Here is a 21339-nt window from a genome sequence, read left to right as displayed (position 1 = left end):
AGAGACTTCACTTTCCTTTACATCTATTCACAAGAGCATAAAAATACAACTTGGAAATTAATTTCCAAACGAACAACCTCTTATTCATATCTTTTACGTATGGGTATGTGTGTGTGTTTTCTGAAATCTGGCAAAGTCCTAATAATGTATTCACTTCATAAGTGCCTATTACATAACAGAAAGCATCATTGGGTATTCAATATCAGACGAATAACAAATTCCATGGGAATATTTCTGCGAGTTCGTGGATATGAGTTCAGCTCTCAACGACAAATGGTGTTGGTTTGACCCGTGTTAATGTCATTGGTGTTTCCTTTGTGTTTGTTTCTCTATCACAGTATATTTATTTTCCAATAGTTTCGGTGTCCTATTTTTTTGCCAACTTATCTAGAATTTGTTTAAAATTATGGATCATGAGAGATATACGATTAAAGGCAAGGCAAAGGTAATAGTCCGGAAAAGACAAATTGAAACTTATACTTAGTTGAAAGGACAATTGGTCATTGTTGATTACAATTATAGCAATAACTTGATCAAAATACTTGGTTTTCTTCTACATACATTTTTTTGTAATTCTTTTTGTGCACCTTTCCATTCCTACTTGAACAGGTAAGCCATAAATAAAAACTCGGCATGGTTTCCTTCAATTCATTATTACAGTATAGATCTTCCATGATTCTCGTGGCTTATGATGCATAGAATTAACAATTACGGATTTCTCTTTGTTGTTCTTATATATTGATTTAACAAATCTAGTCAGCTTATAATTCCATTAACCGAGACTGGTTGGAATGATTTCTCCATTCGCATGGACGTCCGGAAGGGGGGGGGGGCACGCCGCCCGGAAATGAAATTCAATCAAGAAGTACATATTTCACGCATATAATTTTATTTCAGTCACAGGAATATATGTTAATTATTGCAAGGGCGTTGCACGAACATGATAACTTCAAACTGTCGAATTTCTTTTAAAGGGAGTAATACCTTTGGGAAATTCTGCCTCATTCTGCCCTCCTCCCTTGGAAAAATACCTTGCTTGTCCGTTCCTGGAAAAAATCCTGAAGACGTCCATGTATCAGCAGCGTTAAAAATTTCATTAAATGTCCATACACCACCGTTGACAAGCACACATAATAAGCATGTAATGATACAAGAGAACACAGCTTTTAAAGGTTTCATTTTATGACAGCGAAGAGAAGAACAGCACGCGCAAGTAATACTTTTAAAGGAGAACAATCTAGCCAGAATGGGTGTAGCATAATTCTAACACAACTGGCAACACTGGATCTGTCTGGCAAAGGCGATGTATCTACCATGTACGGATAAGTCGAACGCAACGTACAGCGAAGCGAACGAAGTTCTCAACCCCGAAAGCACACACAAACAAGCTATGTAGCAGTTTCACCCTCCTCCCCTCTTGAAACGGGCACAAGACCAATGCGCTAGCCGATTGCACTGAGTCACCTGCAAGGAACACGGCACAAAACGAAGCTGTCTGTTGTATGGGGGAGGTGGTCGGACAAATCCGCAAAGCAGGAAAACTAATTGCTTGAAATTTTTCGTAACCTGTTCAACACATAACATTCAAACTCTTATATCTAAGAGTCACAATACAAAATAGTACATCTCAATACAGAAATACTATTTACGTAACTTAATTCATATTTCAACTTAGATCAAATGAACAATTTACGTACTATAACTCTCCCTTTCTCTCTCTCTCTCTCTGTCTCTCTCTCTCTCTCTCTCTCTCGCTATTGAGCCAAAACAACATTCTTGTATTGTTTTACCAATGTTTAATGTGCATGATTGATTGATTTATTTAGTTCATTTTACTTCTTTTTTTGTCGCTTTTGGCTAATCGCGAAGATAGGAATGATCGATGTTATGATTAAATTGATGAACGATACACACAAAGATTGTACAGTCGCCTCACTTCGTAGTCCGGCAGTTTGTTTCTTTATACAGCATATTTGCACAAGATAAAATTCAACATACAAGTGTATAAAACAAACTTATTACTAACTTCGTTGACCCTGTACAAGCCCATGCCGGGATTTGAACCACCCCACGGATCCCTGATGTCATACGGTGCTGTGCTGTAGAGCGACCACAAACATAAAAGCTTCGGCCAAAAGTCCCCGCGCACTTCCCCCTTCACCCGTTCGACTAGGGCCATAAGGAAGCATGATCCACTCTGTCCCTTCCCTCCAAGCGGGGGCGATCATACAGACAAACAACTAGAGTACGTGGAAACAGGACTGCAGGCTCTTTTTCATGTGGTTCTACTATAACCATTCCGTCACGGAAGTCGGCTTTAATGTGCACGTTCCCATTATTCATAGTTGCATTACAGCATTATTGTAAAACAAACTCCTAACCGGATCGGTGCATGCTGTCAAAAGCACCACGCTCCGGAGCGGAGTGCTGTTGTCTCACGCTCCGCTCCGGATCGGAACGTGCGTCTAAAAAATCTGAACCACTCCGCTCCGGAGCGGAGTACTGCTGTATCACGCTCCGCTCCGGATCGGAGCGTGTGTCTCAGAAAGCCGAACCACTCCGCTCCGGAGCGGAGTGCTGTTGTATCACGCTCCGCTCCGGATCGGAGCATACGTCTCAAAAAGCTGAACCACTCCGCTCCGGAGCGGAGTGCTGTTATATCACGCTCCGCTCCGGATCGGAGCGTACGACTGAGAAAGTCGAAGCACTCCGCTCCGGAACGGAGCGTGTCTCTCAAGAAGTGGAACCACTCCGCTCCGGATCGGAGTGCTGTCGTACCACGCTCCGCTCGGAGCGAGGAGCGTAGTAGAACTGACGCTTTGAAGTCGCTCTGGAGCGCTCCTTTAGTACGCTCCGCACTCCGCTCCGAAACCCTGTTCCAGATCTGTTGCCCAAAGACGACCGACCGTCTTTGCCTGCTGCTGAGGAACCTTTATCGTCAAGGCAGATGGGTGAGGGACAGTGCAAGGGAGGGCGGAGGTACGCTGGGGTGCGCGGGGCGTTGCCCAGTTATACGGTCCGCGAAGAAGGATCCGTGGGTTCCTCGACGACGATGCAAACTCTAGCATAATGGTTCTAAACCTAGCAAAATTTGAACTTCGTTGGCACCTAGCACTCTGTGTTTGGCATAAAGGGAAAATCCAGCATCATCTCAAAAACGGGCGTCCCTGGGAAACAGAGAAATTGAATTGTAATGAAGATATTTTGAGGAAATATATATTTTTAAGAAAATCTCCAGATCATGTTTGTACTTCTCTAGCGGACTTGTTTCAAACAAAAGGAAGTATGCCGAGCAAGGGACAAGCTTTTACAGATCCTGATCCATCCTCTTGTTTTCATCTTTTCTTTATCCTCCCCGGTTTAACAAGGGAGGAACATTTCATTAAAGGAAATCGGTAGTAAGCCTAGCCGACTAGCCAAAAGTATCCGCGGTGGCTCAGTCGGTAACGCGTCTGACTACCATTCTCAAGGTTCCGAGTTCGATCCCCGGCCGGTTCAAATCCAGGAACTTTTCTAAGGATGGAAGCGGCCCCGGCGCCCACCCAGCGTCGAAGGACATGGGTTCTTGGGGGAAACCCTGGAAGGTGAAGGCGGTCAGGGACGTGATGCTGATCACACCACTCACTACCGGATCAAGAACGTGTGAGGCGTTATACCCACACCCCCTATACACCTTCATGGCGTCGTGCTAAGCACAGGGGAGCACTTTACTTACCTCTATCACCCTAGTCGTTCTTCCCTGGAATATATTCACTTCTCATATAATGAGAAATTCGAAAGTACTCTTGTGAATATTTTTGGCTTTACTAGGAATATTTCTGCATTTTTCTTATATATTTTTAATTTTTATCACATATTTTTTTAAACTTTTTATGACATAATTACATACATAACTGACAGTTCTATAGGACATAAAGTCCCGGGCCATACATAATTAAAGCAGCTAGCGCAGCAACATCGAGCACACAAGCTTATCGAGATGCATTGATCAGATCGGATCGACATATAACTGGAAAACCTCATTTAATCTTTGTTATAAAAAAAACCTTTTCGTATAATAGTGATTCCTCTCCTACACATCAAGAATACAGTGGAAAAATAAGATAAATAAGGTAGGTTTTACATATCATAGACTAACGTTGTGCAATTTATAATAATACACGAAATCAAGGTGTCCCGGTTTCGATCCCCAGTGGAAGCATATTGCACAGTGGTTCAAAACTCTCTTTAACTCGTAGGTCCAGCCGATTAGCGTATATGACAAACAGTGGTCTTAAAATTACTGTGTTTTATTTCTATTATATCCAGTCAATCTCAGTGGGCGGATATGTAATCAAGGGATCCCGGGTTCGATACCGGGTGGAGGCACATAGTGGTTCGGATCCCACTTTAAACTGTAGGTCCAGTCCCGATTAGCCTTACTGTGCATAAAGTGGACTTAGAACTTCAAATCAATCAATTAGTGCGCGGATAATAAATGCATGCAATAAGTAAGGCTTGTTGCTGTAAACAAGGTCAAATTTTCGGAATACACCACTGCCGGGTCACAAATACTGAATTGGGCTACAGCTCAGGTGAGAATGTGCGTAATTTTGCTTAACCAAATAAAAATATCATTAACACTTCAACAGAGACTTATCCTAATTTTCGTGTTGTTTTGTAAGAGCGCCATACTATTGTGGATCTTCACTGTTGTTTACATGCAAAGGCGGCGATTGGATGCCAAAACTGAGGCGAGCAAGGAAAGTTTGTTTTCTCTTGGTAGACATAACAGCATTAAGAAGCCATAGTGCAGGGAGTGCCGAAATTGCCTACGTGTATAGTCTAACATAATTTTCCGAGCGGATAGAGATTAACATCGAAAAGTAGAATATATTGAACGAAGAACAAAGTATATAGTGAATAGAGATAAAAAAAACGAAACCTGAAAGAAGAAATAGAGCGTAGGACTTAATGACTTGGTTTATTTTACTTCGCTTTTTGTGCCCTTTTGGCTAATTTGCGAAGATAGAGAGGAGTGATGACATGGTGAAATTGATTGGCCTCTCCGATGGCGCAGTGGTAGCGTGGTAGGCACATAGTGGTTCGGATCCCACTTAAAACTGTAGGTCCAGTCCCGATTAGCCTTACTGTGCATAAAGTGGACTTGAAACATGTTGAAATTGATGATTATACACTCACAAACATCCACGCATAGGCCGGGATTCGAACTTGGGACCCTTGGCGTCGTAACGCCATGCGCTAGCCACTCCGCCACGGGATCCGGCAATAGAGCGTAAGAGAATGACAGAAAACGTGAGAAACCAGACATAAACCAATGCTGTTAAATAGAGAGATAAATGAGAGAAAAAATAAATAGAAAGGACTAATAGAAATAGTAAATTGAAAGAAGGAATGAGAAAATGAATAAAGCAGTAACAGAAAGAAAAATTAAAGAATGAATCGACAGAGAGAAAGAAAGGAAAAAGAAATAATGAAACGAGATAAAAGGAAAGAAACGTGCCGGATTAGAGATAGAGAGAGAGAGAGATAAGTAAATGAAAGAGAAATAAAGAAATGAGATAGACGGAGAGAAGAAAAACGAACAGAGTTAGGGAGAGAGGAAGAGAGAGAAGAAAGAGAAGAAAGAGTAATAAAGATGCGAAATAAACGGAAAGAAGAATAACGAGCCGAATTAGAAAGAGTGAGAGAAAGGAAGGTAAATAAATATGGAATTGCACACAGTGAGAAAGCGAGAAAAAAACGAGACAGAAAACGGGACGAAAGATGGTGAAAGGGGTGACCTGGTAGAAAGGAAGTAGACATGAACAAGGGGATAAAAACTTAGATAAGATGATCGAAAGTCGAAAAGAATATGGAAGAAATAAGAAGAGATGAATAACAGTCATTTTCCTTTTATTCCATGAACAGGCAGTGTTCTCTTTGCTTTGATTATCCCTGCGGGTGTCCATGTGCAATATTAAAATTAAGTAAAATTCATGTCCAGTTTTGTAAAATATATTTCATGCAACATATGGCTCATGAAAATTTACTGGAAATAGAAGTAAAACACTTTCTAGAAATTACCTCAACAATCTCAAATAACATTGAATTAATTATTCCTTTTATTTATATTTGTTTTTACCATCAATTTGATGGTAAAGATTCTTCAAATTGTTGCAGACTCAAATTATTGAATGAAACTAAGCTACATCACTTTTTCCTTCCTTGATTGCCAATTTTTCTCCTTAATACAGTGCAATCACATTAAGTTTTTCTATTATATCAATTCAATTTATAAAGAAGAGTGCGAAAACTCTGAAAATACTTACCGATGGTTAAGGATGCCAAGCTATCCCTGCGAGGTACTGCCTATGGAAAATAAATATTATAAATCAGTGTGTTCACCATTTAACATGCATATAAAACAATTACACACCAATATACTCAAAAGGTTTATTACAGAATAGGTTGCCATGCTTCATCTTACCATCTTGTGTTACTGGCCCGTAGCCAGGCAAGGGCCAGAGGGAACTGAGCCTCCCCCTCCCTGGCACTGCCGTCAACCCAAGGTAAAATTATTTTGTATAGTTTATTTGCAGTGAAAATGTAGACAGCAGATTGAAAGATAAATTCACAGAACATGAACAGCAGCTATTACATTCGTTCATCTTGTTTACGAGCCGTAGTCTAAGTAGCTGCAAGTATTTCAAAGATTCTCTAGACTTTAGAAGGTTCTTCCATAGGTGAGCTTCTTTATCTGTACCTTCTCTGTCCCTGTTGTGGCCTCCCCTTTAAACAGAAATCTGTGACTGACGTTATAATCCACATTCCTTCCACATCTGCATCAAAGGCCAACAGCTCCCAAGCTTTGCAAACTTTATTGCTTCGGCCGGGGGTGGAATGTACGATAGTCACTGTGAATGAATATTGTGCCTTTTTTGTGTGTGGTATAAATATCTGTATCATCAAAAGTAGTATTAAGTGTGTACTAAGAAATTATGTCAGTAGGAATCAATTAACACTTCACTTTAGAAGACATAGAAAAAAACTGTAGTATTTGAATGATATTTCTAACTAAGTTTTATATTAAGTTACTGCCCCTCTCCCCACACACACAACTTACCTTCATTTAATACTGTTAAACTTTTGAAAAATAGACTTGGTTTACAAAGCCCCCAGATAACTTGTGAGCCCCCTCCCCTGAAGATCAGTTCTAGCTAAAGGCCTGCTGTGTTAATTCATTCATGAACGTCCGTCTAATGTCTGGAATTATTCTTATAATATTACGTTAGTCATGATTTACACAGGGCGTTTCCCAATGGTAACGCATTGTAAGGATTTTTTTAATGATACTGCCACCCACCCCTCTCCCACTAAAGCTGAAGGACTGAACCAATTTGCTTGTAATTATTACTCCCCTACCCTATTCATTTAATCAAATTCAACTGTACGAAATATACAGTTTTTTCTAGAGGAGCCTGTAGTCCTCCAACTACCAATAAAGCTGTCTAACATTCCTTACCTGAGCCGCTCCAAACAACAAAGCAATCAATATTAAGCTCTTCATTTTCGAATAACACTTCAAGATCTACTGTCAGTGTTCATCACAAGGAATATTTATATAAAATTTTAATGACATAACAAGATTCGTCATTGATAATGTTAAGTATTTGCTTTATCGTGTAGGTTATTGGAAAATCCCAAATATCTTCTCTTCTAATTTTTGTCTCCAAAAGACATTGTTAGCCAAGGTCAATGTCCAGAAGATGTTAATGATGTTTTCATTGTTAAATTTCCAAAAAAACAATGAAGAGGAAGTGAATTCATCTAAAGTGGGTATGTCCTTGGGCAAAGTATTAAGAACGCAAGAGTTAATTGAGATCGAATGACGCTTAAAACGAACGAAGGTATTATCAATCAATTTGTTTTCAGTATCTATATACAGATACAAGTATCTGAGCAAGTAGTAACGTGAGACAGTTCCACCAATGAACACGTGAGAGGGAATTGGATTGCGTGGAGGGGGAGAGATTGCAGTTACCAGCCTTCTACTTCGAAGCGTGTACTGCTTCGCACTGCGCACTCGATTCCCCCTCTTCTCTGTTTCTATGCGCGACCCTGCTCCAGAGATGCAGGGATAGGGTAAGTCAAACCGGCTTCCTCTCTGGATCTCTACCCTTATATGTTTTTGATTTGATATGATTTTGAAATTGAATTTTTGGGTGCGTTAGCACTTAAAGGCTATTTGGCACCCGTCACGTTATACGGGGTCCAGCCCTAAAATAACTGTAATGTCATTAACTAAAATATTAAAACATTCTGACTTCGGTTAAAAGCTGAGGCTGCAAAGGGTCACTCAGCAGACGTAAGGAAAAACACAGACACCAGAGCCTCGTTAGTCTGCAAAATGCATTCGAGGGTGTACTACGTGGAAGTGAGGTTGGGTTGACAATTGGGTGTCCTACATGCAAGGATCACCCCTTATTTGTTTTTGAAACTAGGTTTCTCAGTTCCATGTGTTCTCAATTAGGACATGGATTTTTTTTCACTTTTGTGTGTTCGCAATTAGGAAAACTTAGACATTGTTCCCAATTAGGACTGTTCGCAATAGGGGCACTAAGGCAAAACTGTCGACGAACAAGCAAAAGAGGAAATCCCGTACTCAGGATTTTTTTGAGGGAGGGTCTAGATCCATAAATGTGTATACTATATCCAACCAATATATATATATATATATATATATATATATCCCGGTCATCGGGAGATGCGGCGATGACCAAGCAAAATAATAAAAATATTGTACTTTATATATTTTAGAGAAACAGTGAAACAAATAAGTCAGATACTCGCATATTTGTGCGAAATAAGCCAAGCGACAGCATGAAACAGCTCGAAATACGCAAAATATTCGCTAATCCTAGAGCATCGAAATGAGGGCCCAGTACTAGCTACTACTCGCGCCGAACCCTCTAGTTAAGTTTCCTATTGGAGGCAATGGTGTTAGACGGCTCAGCTCATCGCAGAAATGTTGCGAATCTCTCTGGTCTCTGCCGGAGCCGAGAAAAGCCGAAAGCTTCCGAACAGGCAGACACCCCTACAAGGTCCAATGACATGTACTTTCCCCTACTGTTGAAGGTCTAGGTCATAACAGTCCCTTTTTTTCAGCCTCCGTCCCCATATTTACAGCCACGGCAGGGTTTGTCTGGAGTCATCAAGATTCTTCCGAGTGTCCAGTGGCGTGCTCAAGGAGGGATTGGTGAGGGTCATAATGCCTGCTTAGGCTCAATATCCTTTAAAAAGAGGAAGAAGAAGAAAAGGCAGGAAAAGGCGGCAAATTCAGGAATGACTAGTAAAAAGTACACGTAACCCCTTCCCCTTCGAAAATCCTGGGCACACATTGAAGGATATGAAATCTGCTTTTCATTATCAATACAACAATAGCTTCAAGCTGAAGTAAGCGTCGTCGCGCTCCTGTCGCGTTCGGTATGAAAGAAAACGAAAAAATGGCTTAAAAAGCTGATTCTTCTTACCTTTAAACGCGACAATTGAGGTTTTTGCATTTCAGTTTCCATCATATTTAATAATTCTCGTCGTATGGGATAGAATTATGTGTCTTTTGTAGTCGTAAGGTCTGTTGTATGAGCTTTTAAATTTAATTGCCAATGACTTTGGCATTTATCGCAGAGAAATATTGTGCCCCTCCGTTGAAAGATCGAGCCTTACGTTTGGCAAATCTTGCGATGACTACGTAAAAATGTCACGCTTCGCCACTGATATAAATATATATGAATGGCTTATTGCAGAAAGGGACCTGAGTCACATTTTTGAGGTATCCGAGTTAATGGTACTTTTTCATCTCCACTGTCTCTAGCAGCATACTGCAGGGGGGCGCATTGAGGGTTGCAAAATTAACTATTCATTATGGTGAAAATTTGAGCCAACAACAGCAGATTTCTTTCTTACACTCTCAATATTATACGATTTTTCTTGTTTTCCTCAGAATTGTGCAAAAGTGACTCAGGTCCCTTTCTGCAATAAGCCATTCATATATATAAATATGTGTGTGTGTGTGTGTATATATATAATGTAAAGAGAATACAAAATAGTTGTAATATTTTTATTAAGTCTTACATTTTAATTAATTCTTGCTTTCTATTAATAATGATCATTAAGATTTCATATTTATGTGTGTCTTACATTCGTATTTGATCTTTATTTTGTATACGTTGCTAAGGCCACTGCCCAGGATTTTTTTAAAGGAGAGGGGGTAGATCCGAAAATGTGGAAGAGCGAAAATATCAGAACTCCTGTGAGGTCGATTGAATTAGAATATTTTTCGTAACTCTTCTTCGAAGTTTGTCTAATCGCGACGTTGAGGATTGGTGAAGGAAGACACTCACAAAGAGCACCTATGCCCGGGCTGAGATGCGGACCCAGAAGGCTTAGCATTAAGAGGCCATAGTGAAAGGGGAAAGTGGAGAAACTGCCTCATATGCCCCCGATTCGCCACTATTGCTGGTAGCGTTGCACCAATTGCAATAAAACTAAAACTACCCAACATTGCACGCTGCAGACTTCTGGAGACTACCTCTCCACACAACAAGCACATTCATTTATGCAATTGTTATCAAATTGTTATTTTTCGTAGCTTTTTACATGTTCATATTAAAATATTTCATGGTTCGAGGGGGGGCATGGCCCCCTGTTCCCTCCCCTGGGTTCGGGCCTGCGTCCTGGCATCCTGTGGAAGTGGTCCCCAGAAATTTCCAACTGTTTTATCAGGTAACGTGCAAGGTGTTGTTTTACAATGAAGTTCGCTTAGAACTATTATTACAGCATACACGGAATCAATAATACGGATTTACTGTCGTTCAATAGGTTTGTTGAAAATTTATTGCTGTGTTAGACGTCGTGTCTAGGGTGATCGCTTAATTTTAGACGTTGGAGGCATGCATAGCTTTTCACTCTTTAGTTTGTTGTTAGCTTTAACTTTCTGGGACACTATCACTTAATTCCAGGCATCAAGGAGGCAATCATTTAATTTTAGGAATCGCCAAACTTTAGACGCCATGAGGCTTTTGAGTTTTGAGTTTTTCTTTCTCTTAGTTCTTACTTATGTGGACACAACTAACCGTTTCCTTCTTCACTAATTTACGAGTTTTGTTCGCTTTAGAGGTTTAAAGGGGGTGCTTAGTCAATTTTAGATATCCATTATGGTGATCCACATAATTTTAAGCATGAGAAAGGAAGGTCACTTGATTTTACACATCAAGTAATGTGATCCCATGATTTTAGACATCGAAGAGGGCGATCTCTTGATTTTAGACCTCAAGTGAGACGATCACTAAATTTAAACCTCAACATCACTTGCTCTTCGACCTCAAGACCCAAAATGTGGCTTGTGTTTATCGAGACCAGGCCGAGAAGGTGACTTCCATTTGCAACTCCAGACGAGAACGATTCAGGCGATTTCACTCGCGAAACGAGACAAGATGTCTTGTATCGATACCACCCCTATCTAAACTATAGCAATCGTAAACCATGTGAAATCAGCCATTTCTTTGGACCTTTTGGTCTCATATTTTAATGTTAATTTCTGATTTGAAATTACCTATGAAGTGAAGATAAACTGTAAGTTTCTGAATTTATATAGCGCGAATAGTTTCATTTCTAATCACTGAAAAATTAACATACTAGTATTGTGGGAAAAATAAAACGCCTTCAATTTGAACCTGCTGAACATCCAGACACTGGTGTAATTTTAAAGTCCTTGATATAAGTTACTGTTTCATATCGGTAACAATAAAACAATAGTGTTAATAAACTTTGCATTTTTCAGCGCCGGTAGCTCAGTCGTAGTGTGAAGAGGTCATTAATATATGAAGAGATGCATATCTATATTACATGTACAATGTATGTTTACGCCAAAAACCTTGTGTAAGGTAGCGAAAATTGGACTCTTAATATATACAATAATTCCAACAGAAATTATGTAAGTAACCATACCTGTTTTTGTATTATACATGTTGATAAAATATTCTTTTTAAAACAAAAATGTCATAAGGACGTCTGACTATCATGCGAGAGACCCTAGTTCGTACCCGGCGGGGCAGAACAGGGATTTTTTCGATCTGTTCAAGCTGCTCCGGCGCCCACCCAGTCGTATAAAATTGGTACGTAAACTAGAGGAAACTCTCGGGGGTAAAGGGATTGTGGTGATCACCTTCGGCCGTGATCAAGAAAGTGTGGAGCCCTAACGCCACACCCCCTATACGCCTTCCTGGCGTGGAGCATAGCACAGGGAGCACTTTGTTTTACTTTTGAAAAAATAAAAAATACAATTAGAAAAAGCCTTGAATTTTTTTTAAGTATGTATGTTCTACGTGTGCTAAAAATTCGAAAGTGGAAACTTGAGATATATTCCATATTTTTCTTCATCTTTTTATTACTCTTTGCGATATTATCATTTAAAAATTGAAATTCTAATGTCCAAAAAGGATGGAAATTTTGTTGGTCTGACAATAAGTGACCTATATATCCGCTGTTCTTGTGTGCACTCAAATTTATGTTAATAATTATTATAAAATGAAACATTTTAATATTGTTATCAGGTTTGTAAACTGTTTTATTTTTCTTATATTAAGTCACTTTTGCTACTTTTGGTTAATCGCGACGATGAGGATGAAATTGATGAAGGGACACTAACAAAGAAGCATAAGTGATCAAGATGGGATTTGAGCTCAGAAACTTTCATGGCGAGAATGTGAGTCCAACCAACCCTCTACGCAATCGGCCACGAAGGCAGCTTATTTGTGGTTCTTGCTACCATAATCGATTTCGATTAAAGAAATTATAACTGAAGAATTATTACCATCGTGCTGTCGTAAAGCAGTACAGTAGACTGGGTTTCCCAAGATTTGTTTCGCAAAATATCTATTAACCCTCGAGTACTCGCGCGGCATCCCGTAACACGGATACTCGCGCGGGTGACAGTTGTCACGCATAAGGTATTTTATTTATTTCGAAAAGACTAACTATAGTATGGTGGATGTTTTTGTTTTGTTATTTTACAATCTATTCTAGTGACAATCTATTCTATTTTTTTTATCACATTGTTATTTTTCGTAGCTTTTTACATGTTCATATTAGAAGATTTCATGGTTCGAGGGGGGCATGGCCCCCTGTCCCCTCCCCTGGGTTTGGGCCTGCGTCCTGACATCCTGTGGAAGTGGACCCCGGAAATTTCCAACTGTTTTATCAGGTAACGTGCAAGCTGTTGTTTTACAATGAAGTTCGCTTAGAACTATTATTACAGCATACACGGAATCAATAATACGGATTTACTGTAGTTCAATAGGTTTATTGAAAATTTATTGCTGTTTTAGACGTCGTGTCTAGGGTGATCGCTTAATTTTAGACGTTGTAGGCATGCATAGCTTTTCACTCTTTAGTTTGATGTTAGCTTTAACTTTCTGGGACACTATCACTTAATTCCAGGCATCAAGGAGGCAATCATTTAATTTTAGGAATCGCCAAACTTTAGACGCCATGAGGCTTTTGAGTTTTTCTGTCTCTTAGTTCTTACTTATGTGGACACAACTAACAGTTTCCTTTTTCACTAATTTACGAGTTTTGTTCGCTTTAGAGGTTCAAAGGGGGTGCTTAGTCAATTTTAGATATCCGTTATGGTGATCCACATAATTTTAAGCATGAGACAGGAACGTCACTTGATTTTACACATCACATCAAGTAATGTGATCCCATGATTTTAGACATCGAAGAGGGCGATCTCTTGATTTTAGTCCTCAAGTGAGACGATCACTAAATTTAAACCTCAACATCACTTGCTCTTGGACCTCAAGACCGAAAATGTGGCTTGTGTTTATCGAGACCAGGCCGAGAAGGTGACTTCCATTTGCAACTCCAGACGAGAACGATTCAGGCGATTTCACGCACGAAACGAGACAAGATGTCTTGTATCGATACCAGCCCTATCTAAACTATAGCAATCGTAAACCATGTGAAATCAGCCATTTCTTTGGACCTTTTGGTCTCATATTTTAATGTTAATTTCTGATTTGAAATTACCTATGAAGTGAAGATAAACTGTAAGTTTCTGAATTTATATAGCGCGAATAGTTTCATTTCTAATCACTGAAAAATTAACATACTAGTATTGTGGGAAAAATAAAACGCCTTCAATTTGAACCTGCTGAACATCCAGACACTGGTGTAATTTTAAAGTCCTTGATATAAGTTACTGTTTCATATCGGTAACAATAAAACAATAGTGTTAATAAACTTTGCATTTTTCAGCGCCGGTAGCTCAGTCGTAGTGTGAAGAGGTCATTAATATATGAAGAGATGCATATCTATATTACATGTACAATGTATGTTTACGCCAAAAACCTTGTGTAAGGTAGCGAAAATTGGACTCTTAATATATACAATAATTCCAACAGAAATTATGTAAGTAACCATACCTGTTTTTGTATTATACATGTTGATAAAATATTCTTTTTAAAACAAAAATGTCATAAGGACGTCTGACTATCATGCGAGAGACCCTAGTTCGTACCCGGCGGGGCAGAACAGGGATTTTTTCGATCTGTTCAAGCTGCTCCGGCGCCCACCCAGTCGTATAAAATTGGTACGTAAACTAGAGGAAACTCTCGGGGGTAAAGGGATTGTGGTGATCACCTTCGGCCGTGATCAAGAAAGTGTGGAGCCCTAACGCCACACCCCCTATACGCCTTCCTGGCGTGGAGCATAGCACAGGGAGCACTTTGTTTTACTTTTGAAAAAATAAAAAATACAATTAGAAAAAGCCTTGAATTTTTTTTAAGTATGTATGTTCTACGTGTGCTAAAAATTCGAAAGTGGAAACTTGAGATATATTCCATATTTTTCTTCATCTTTTTATTACTCTTTGCGATATTATCATTTAAAAATTGAAATTCTAATGTCCAAAAAGGATGGAAATTTTGTTGGTCTGACAATAAGTGACCTATATATCCGCTGTTCTTGTGTGCACTCAAATTTATGTTAATAATTATTATAAAATGAAACATTTTAATATTGTTATCAGGTTTGTAAACTGTTTTATTTTTCTTATATTAAGTCACTTTTGCTACTTTTGGTTAATCGCGACGATGAGGATGAAATTGATGAAGGGACACTAACAAAGAAGCATAAGTGATCAAGATGGGATTTGAGCTCAGAAACTTTCATGGCGAGAATGTGAGTCCAACCAACCCTCTACGCAATCGGCCACGAAGGCAGCTTATTTGTGGTTCTTGCTACCATAATCGATTTCGATTAAAGAAATTATAACTGAAGAATTATTACCATCGTGCTGTCGTAAAGCAGTACAGTAGACTGGGTTTCCCAAGATTTGTTTCGCAAAATATCTATTAACCCTCGAGTACTCGCGCGGCATCCCGTAACACGGATACTCGCGCGGGTGACAGTTGTCACGCATAAGGTATTTTATTTATTTCGAAAAGACTAATTATAGTATGGTGGATGTTTTTGTTTTGTTATTTTACAATCTATTCTAGTGACACTTAAAGTATTGTTTGAATTATTTTTGTATCAAACAGGTGTTGTAAAGAAAAAAATACCAATTCGTTCTTTAACAAAATTTTGCATGGGAAAAATATCTTAAACTTTAGGCTACCATAACTTTTTTTTAATTCAGGGTAACATTGTAAAACTCCTTGCTCATCTGAAAGACAGCTTTATTGAGAATCCATAAAAATATATATTAACATATTTTTGCCTTTATTACAAGGCAAAAGAAATCTTTAAAGCGTACCCTGCATTTTACATATAGAAAGAGTATAGTCACAACAATGTTTATTACTCGTAATGATTTTTTGCGCATATTGTAAGTTGAAAATTTCAATGTAATAACTAGGCCTATAATGTCCTTATTTTGTCTCACATTTTGGATATCAAGATTGAAATGGATGTTAAACTACAGAAATACATTTGTACATAAGAATAGTAAGAAGTCAGCAATATTTTACAGTTGCAATGGTTGTATTACTTTAGTCCCCATTCCAAGCATTCAGTACAAACAATTAATGAATAATCACTACAGATATGACGTCCACATTTTTCAAAATGTTTTCTGGTTGTATTGTCTCTCGCCCTCCCACATAGATAGCAGCGACCTCTACCTTGTTGTCTGCGCTAAGGCTGAAGAGTTTCTTCGATTACAAGAAGGGCCTTTTCTCTTCTCTTCAGATGTACAGGGATGAAAGGAAGCTGGATTAGACTCTCAATCAGAGGTTTTATGAGTTCCAACACCAAACTTTTCAGGAATTCTCGTCTTGCATGTGGTTTAGCTGCAGCATTGTTGAACTTGTAAATGATTGAGGCCTTGACCACACGTTTTGCCCCACAAGTTCTAGGACTTCTCTGATAGACCCAAGCCGATCAATTTATCTTCGCTGCTGACGATCTCTGATGTAATCAAAACGAAGACACCGCATGAGAAAATGAAATATATTCTTACTCATGGCAAGATAACAGACTTCCACACCAGTCCCTGCAGAGTTGTCCCGCACCTGCTTAGTTTTTTCCTGTTGCTGCCAAAACAGTCGGTTAGTAGCAAAATGCCTATGAAAGCACGAATTTCAACAACATTCGTGTGTTTGGCGTCCCTGTCTCGGCTAAAATGCTCCTTTATATGGTCAATATAAATGTTGGTTGATGTATCTATAGTTCCAATAACGTTAAAAAGTTCAAAGCAATCAAGTACACTGCTTGCTTCCCTACCCTGTCCAGTTGGTCCTGGAAGTCGCAAAATAATGTTGTCAGCTCTGGTTCGTACATTTTTGGGCTGAGGGGATAGTTTTTCACTTCATTACATTTTTAAACTGGTCTCTTACCATGTATAAATTTACAAATGGGATGTCCTCTTCATCACTGGATTCTTCTTCCGCATTTGGCGGCAGGTCATTTTTCGGCATTTTTCACTTGGTCCTTTTGTGGCTCATCTGCTTCTTCGGTGTAAAAGAGATCGTCCTGGACATCTAAATGGTCATATCCACCATCGTCACTATCATTCTCCACAACATCGTCCTCATCGGAACTCTCACCAAGCAATACGTCCAAAATAAGAGAGTTATTACAGAGTCGTGGACGCTTTGGTGCATTCATAACGCCGTTAATCGCGCGGGGGACAAGTGTCACCCAACTGACTTTCAAGAGCAATAACACGGGCCACTCCTCACTACAACGTACAAACGCACACTAGTCAGGTATCTGGAAATGTAGGCGGAAGGTACTGAAGCCCCTAGCACTCCCCTCCAACACACTGCTTGGCGGTAAGGAAAACAAAGGGGCTGGGTGACAATGGTCACCCGCGCGAGTACTGGAGGGTTGATGGTAGTGAGCTTTCATTTTTCTTCATACAGAGCTGGAAACACTGTGCCTGCAACACTTGCCAAAACAAACAGTGGCACCTTTCCGTTTCCCGCGCAACACGCCAGCGTTTTATTAATATTAAAATCAAGCTGGTGACGTCATAGTGGCGTGACATCATCGTTTGAAATACGCAGAGAGCTAACGGGAACATCCGTGGAATCGAATGAGTTTCAAGTTGGCGTTTCGGTTGCTGTATGGCCATGGGAATAGCTCCTGCACAACAATGTACCGGACCATGCAGGATTCTTGAGCAACAGGTTACATGCTAGAGCATTGGTTCTAAAACTGTGGTACTCGTACCCCCGGGTAGTACGCTATCAGCTCGGAAGAGCCACGTCGAGAATACCCACACGACAACATTTTTGCTGCAGGTGTGTAGAGCAGATTTCATTGTTACAGACTTCATGGCATTAACACTCAACAGAAAAATAACGCTGATTTTGTCAATAACCAGTGGCGCAACCACAGGGGAGCAGGGTTTTGACTTTGTGTTAAGACGCAGCAACTTTAAATTCCTGTGGCAATTCCGTAGAGAAACTGCATACTTATTGTACAAATAACGGAACACACACAATACAATACATATTTTTTTATCAGGAAATGCTTGCTTTTCAAGATCACTCCTTGACTTTTATAAAACGGGACAAATAGTGGCTGGCTTTTTAACACACCTCTGAAACTGGACGTATGGTCAACCTAGTATTTGATGTAGTGGCTAAACAGTAAGTGCATGTTTCATGAATCGAAGCAGTTGCTCTGTGTAATCTGTGTGTAAGACGCCAATCGGGAAAAAATCTGGAAGATTTGGCATCGCTGCTCTCTGCCCCAACCTCCCCCCTCCGTTACACTACCCCCGCGCTCATGATATCAACACGAAAGGCATCGACATCATCATTCAGCTTTCAAAATATACAATCATTTAGTATTTTCACTGTGAGAACAGAAAATTTGAAAAGTCCCTGTGAATTTATTGTGTTTCATTATGAGGGTATTTTATACCACTCAAAGACAAGATTCCTCTCTTTACTTCACTGTGCAGAAAAAATTATACGTCAGTATGAAACGATAAAGGCCTATTTTTTGAGTGAGGAAAATTCCCCAATTGCTATAGTCAATTTTTTCAAGAGGATTCAAGTGAACTGTGGTTATATTTCCTGCATGCACAGCTACTCCTGTTTAATGATACTATTTTAAAAATTGAAAAGGGTGATATAACAGCAATTGGAGTTTCTGTTCAATATTTTCAACTCCTACAAAAATACAGGAACAGAATAGAACCAACTATTTCCCATTGTCAGCAAAAAATTTACTTAGGAAACTTGTAAAAGAAGGGAGTATGAAGGAGGAATGTGCATACTCTGTTTCAGATAGGTTTTACTGTGAAGTGGTAAAATACTTAGAAACATGGTCACTTCGTTTTTCTTGAAGATGTCAACAAACTGAGGTATTTGCTCCTTGACTCAAGAATTTCCTATGAACAATTTCAAGTGTCATTTTCATATTTCCATCAACAAGCAAAACATATTTCAAATTCATTGGAATTTAATGATAATGATATTTTTGACAGTTACTGTGCAATTTCAAAAGCCGTCGAAAAACATCTTGAAGATTGTGGGGAAAGAAAAGAAACAATGATGTGTAACTGGAGGTCATTGTACAAAGATTTAGTACAGGCTGGGTCAAATTTAAAAGTGATTGTGCCTCTTATAAAATTCTTGTTTACTCTCCCTGGTACAAATGTTCATTGTGAAAGACTCTTCGGTTTTAGTAAAACTTATTGGAGAGAGGGAAAAAGTACACTACTGGTGTCAACACTCGAACAAGTAATGAAAATGAAATTCAATGTGGACATCACATGTCAAGAGTTTAGACTGGCAATAAAGGACGACTTAAACATACCCAAAAAAGCAAAATCATCCCAGAAGTATGAATAATGGTGCCCATTGGTGAGTAAGTATTTGTAATTAGCTAATTACATTAGACCCATAAGTAATTTGAATCTGTAGAGTGTAGGCCTATTTTATAGGAGCTATAATAGAAGCAATAACAAATAGCCACCCTTATTTTCGTTTTCCTTTTATGTTTTGTGCATGCGCACATTCAACCTTTATACTATACTCTTTTCGGTCAACAAGTATCTGATCACCCTAGTTCATACAATAATGAAACCACACGTATCTTCAAACAAACAATTACCATCATTTCAAAGTACAATACTTACTAGTGTCTAAATTCTAACAAGATTGCTACTTACCTCTCTCTTAATTAACAAAACTTCCACTGATGTGCACCGATGTACGAACTTTCATTCACACAAAAACAAGTCATGGCGGACTACAGCACCTGATACTTGCACGTTACTGCTGATACTTTCCCTACACAATCCTTTCGTTATTCTTGACGTGTTTCGCCCATTGCCACCACGCGGCAGCACCTACTTACGGAAACAGGAAGGGGCTTAGGGAGTGGGGTCCGGGTTTGGTTATTTTCCTCTATAAGAAATTAGCGTAGTGTTTCAAAATTTCTTTGTTTAGAATGTAATAATTAATTAAAATTTAGATTAATTATATAAATTTGAATCTAATGTAATGTACTGGAAACAATAGTAGTTTTTGCTGGTATTTCGATAGGGGTGAAATCCCTCAACATTAGGATTAACAACAACTTGCCAATAACAACTTATTCTTAAAGAGGACCACATGGATCCGTGTCTTGAAACTAAAAGTATTATTTATGTGTAATTTTTGCATGGGTCGGATTTTACTGGCCTTTGCAGTGAACCGCAATTTTTACAGAGTGGGTTTGACGCTAGGCACATCCACCAAGTGATAACACTTCGCGAAAATCTGGTCCCGTGTTCGATACATGATGGAGGCACAGTGGTTCGGATCCAACTTGAAACTGTATAGCAAGTACTGTAGCAGTAGTGCAAAATCCCAAAAGTCCCCGCCCCTCCTCACGGTTCTCCCTCCCCCCGCGTCCCACAAACATCAATTTCGCAGACTCTCACTGCATGATCTATTTCTCCGTAACCAATGGATGTAGACAGGTAGTCTTTTTTTAGTCTTAATCCTCATTAGATGAGATACAAAAAAGGTTCTGTTTAATATTTCGATAATGTAAGTAGTTTTGCCGTAATTTAAAAAATAATCTCTAAAAAGTTATTTCTTTCTAGTACTATCTAAAGTTTTTCCTTTGTGACTATTGAACAAATTATTTGACAGGAAATAGTTTTGAATAAAAGTTGTAGGTGATAGGTCGTTTTTAGTAGATGTTCTTCAAATGTGGGGGTATTGGAGGGTAATTCACTTGAACATCACCTCTCGCACCTGTGATGTCCCTTGCCTGATTTAGATGTATTTAAAAGCGGATTAAAGGCAGGACAAACCAATTGTGGGTGTCCCTCTATGAATGTTGATGTATGAGTGAAATTATGTTTACTGCAGGTTGTATAAAGACGAGGACTTGGTGACATATTCCCTTGACAGCTTCCCTTGCATAATTTGGCATAATAGTTTCGCCAGAAATTTTGATAAATTTATCATTCCAAGTACCAAATTATGATACCTGAAGCAAGCCTCTGCTCAGCACTTCATTCAGTTCCAACAATAAAGGTTACTTAATATATGTCAATGAATCGTATAGTAAGATTGATTGATTGATTGATTTGATGTTTTAAGTCCACTTTATGCACAGTAAGGGTATCGTATAGCACGAGAGATAAAATTCACTTCCTGATCAAGTAGACATATTCAGATACGAGCTTCAAAAAATTAGGGCTGAGCCGATACCGATACCAGTGGTATTGGTATCGGAAAGTATCGGTCGGAATTCATCTACCGATACCAGCCGATACTTCCCCGCATTTTGGTCTTTCACGGAGTCTAAGTATCCTGGAAAGTATGCAAAATTCAAACTTTC

The 21339-nt window shown here is 39.1% G+C and overlaps 1 protein-coding gene across 1 annotated transcript in view; it reads right to left on the bottom strand.

The window, feature by feature from the left end:
* Positions 1–7555, bottom strand: part of LOC145999513 (chymotrypsin-1-like) — a 56393-nt gene extending 48838 nt beyond the window's left edge. Inside the window, exons 1-2 of the mRNA XM_083136475.1 lie at positions 7505–7555; positions 6312–6351 (exon numbers count right to left, since the gene is read on the bottom strand). Coding sequence (XP_082992601.1) covers positions 6312–6351; positions 7505–7549 — 85 coding nt within the window. The 5' untranslated portion in view covers positions 7550–7555. The remainder of the gene's footprint in view (positions 1–6311; positions 6352–7504) is intronic.
* Positions 7556–21339: the final 13784 nt, after the last annotated feature.

This window comes from Lepisma saccharinum, chromosome 15 (genome assembly GCF_977018435.1).
Source record: "Lepisma saccharinum chromosome 15, izLepSacc3.1, whole genome shotgun sequence".
Classification (NCBI taxonomy): Eukaryota; Metazoa; Arthropoda; class Insecta; order Zygentoma; family Lepismatidae; genus Lepisma; species Lepisma saccharinum.
Note: the sequence above shows the minus strand (reverse complement) of the source record. Positions and strands in the feature narration are given on the sequence as shown.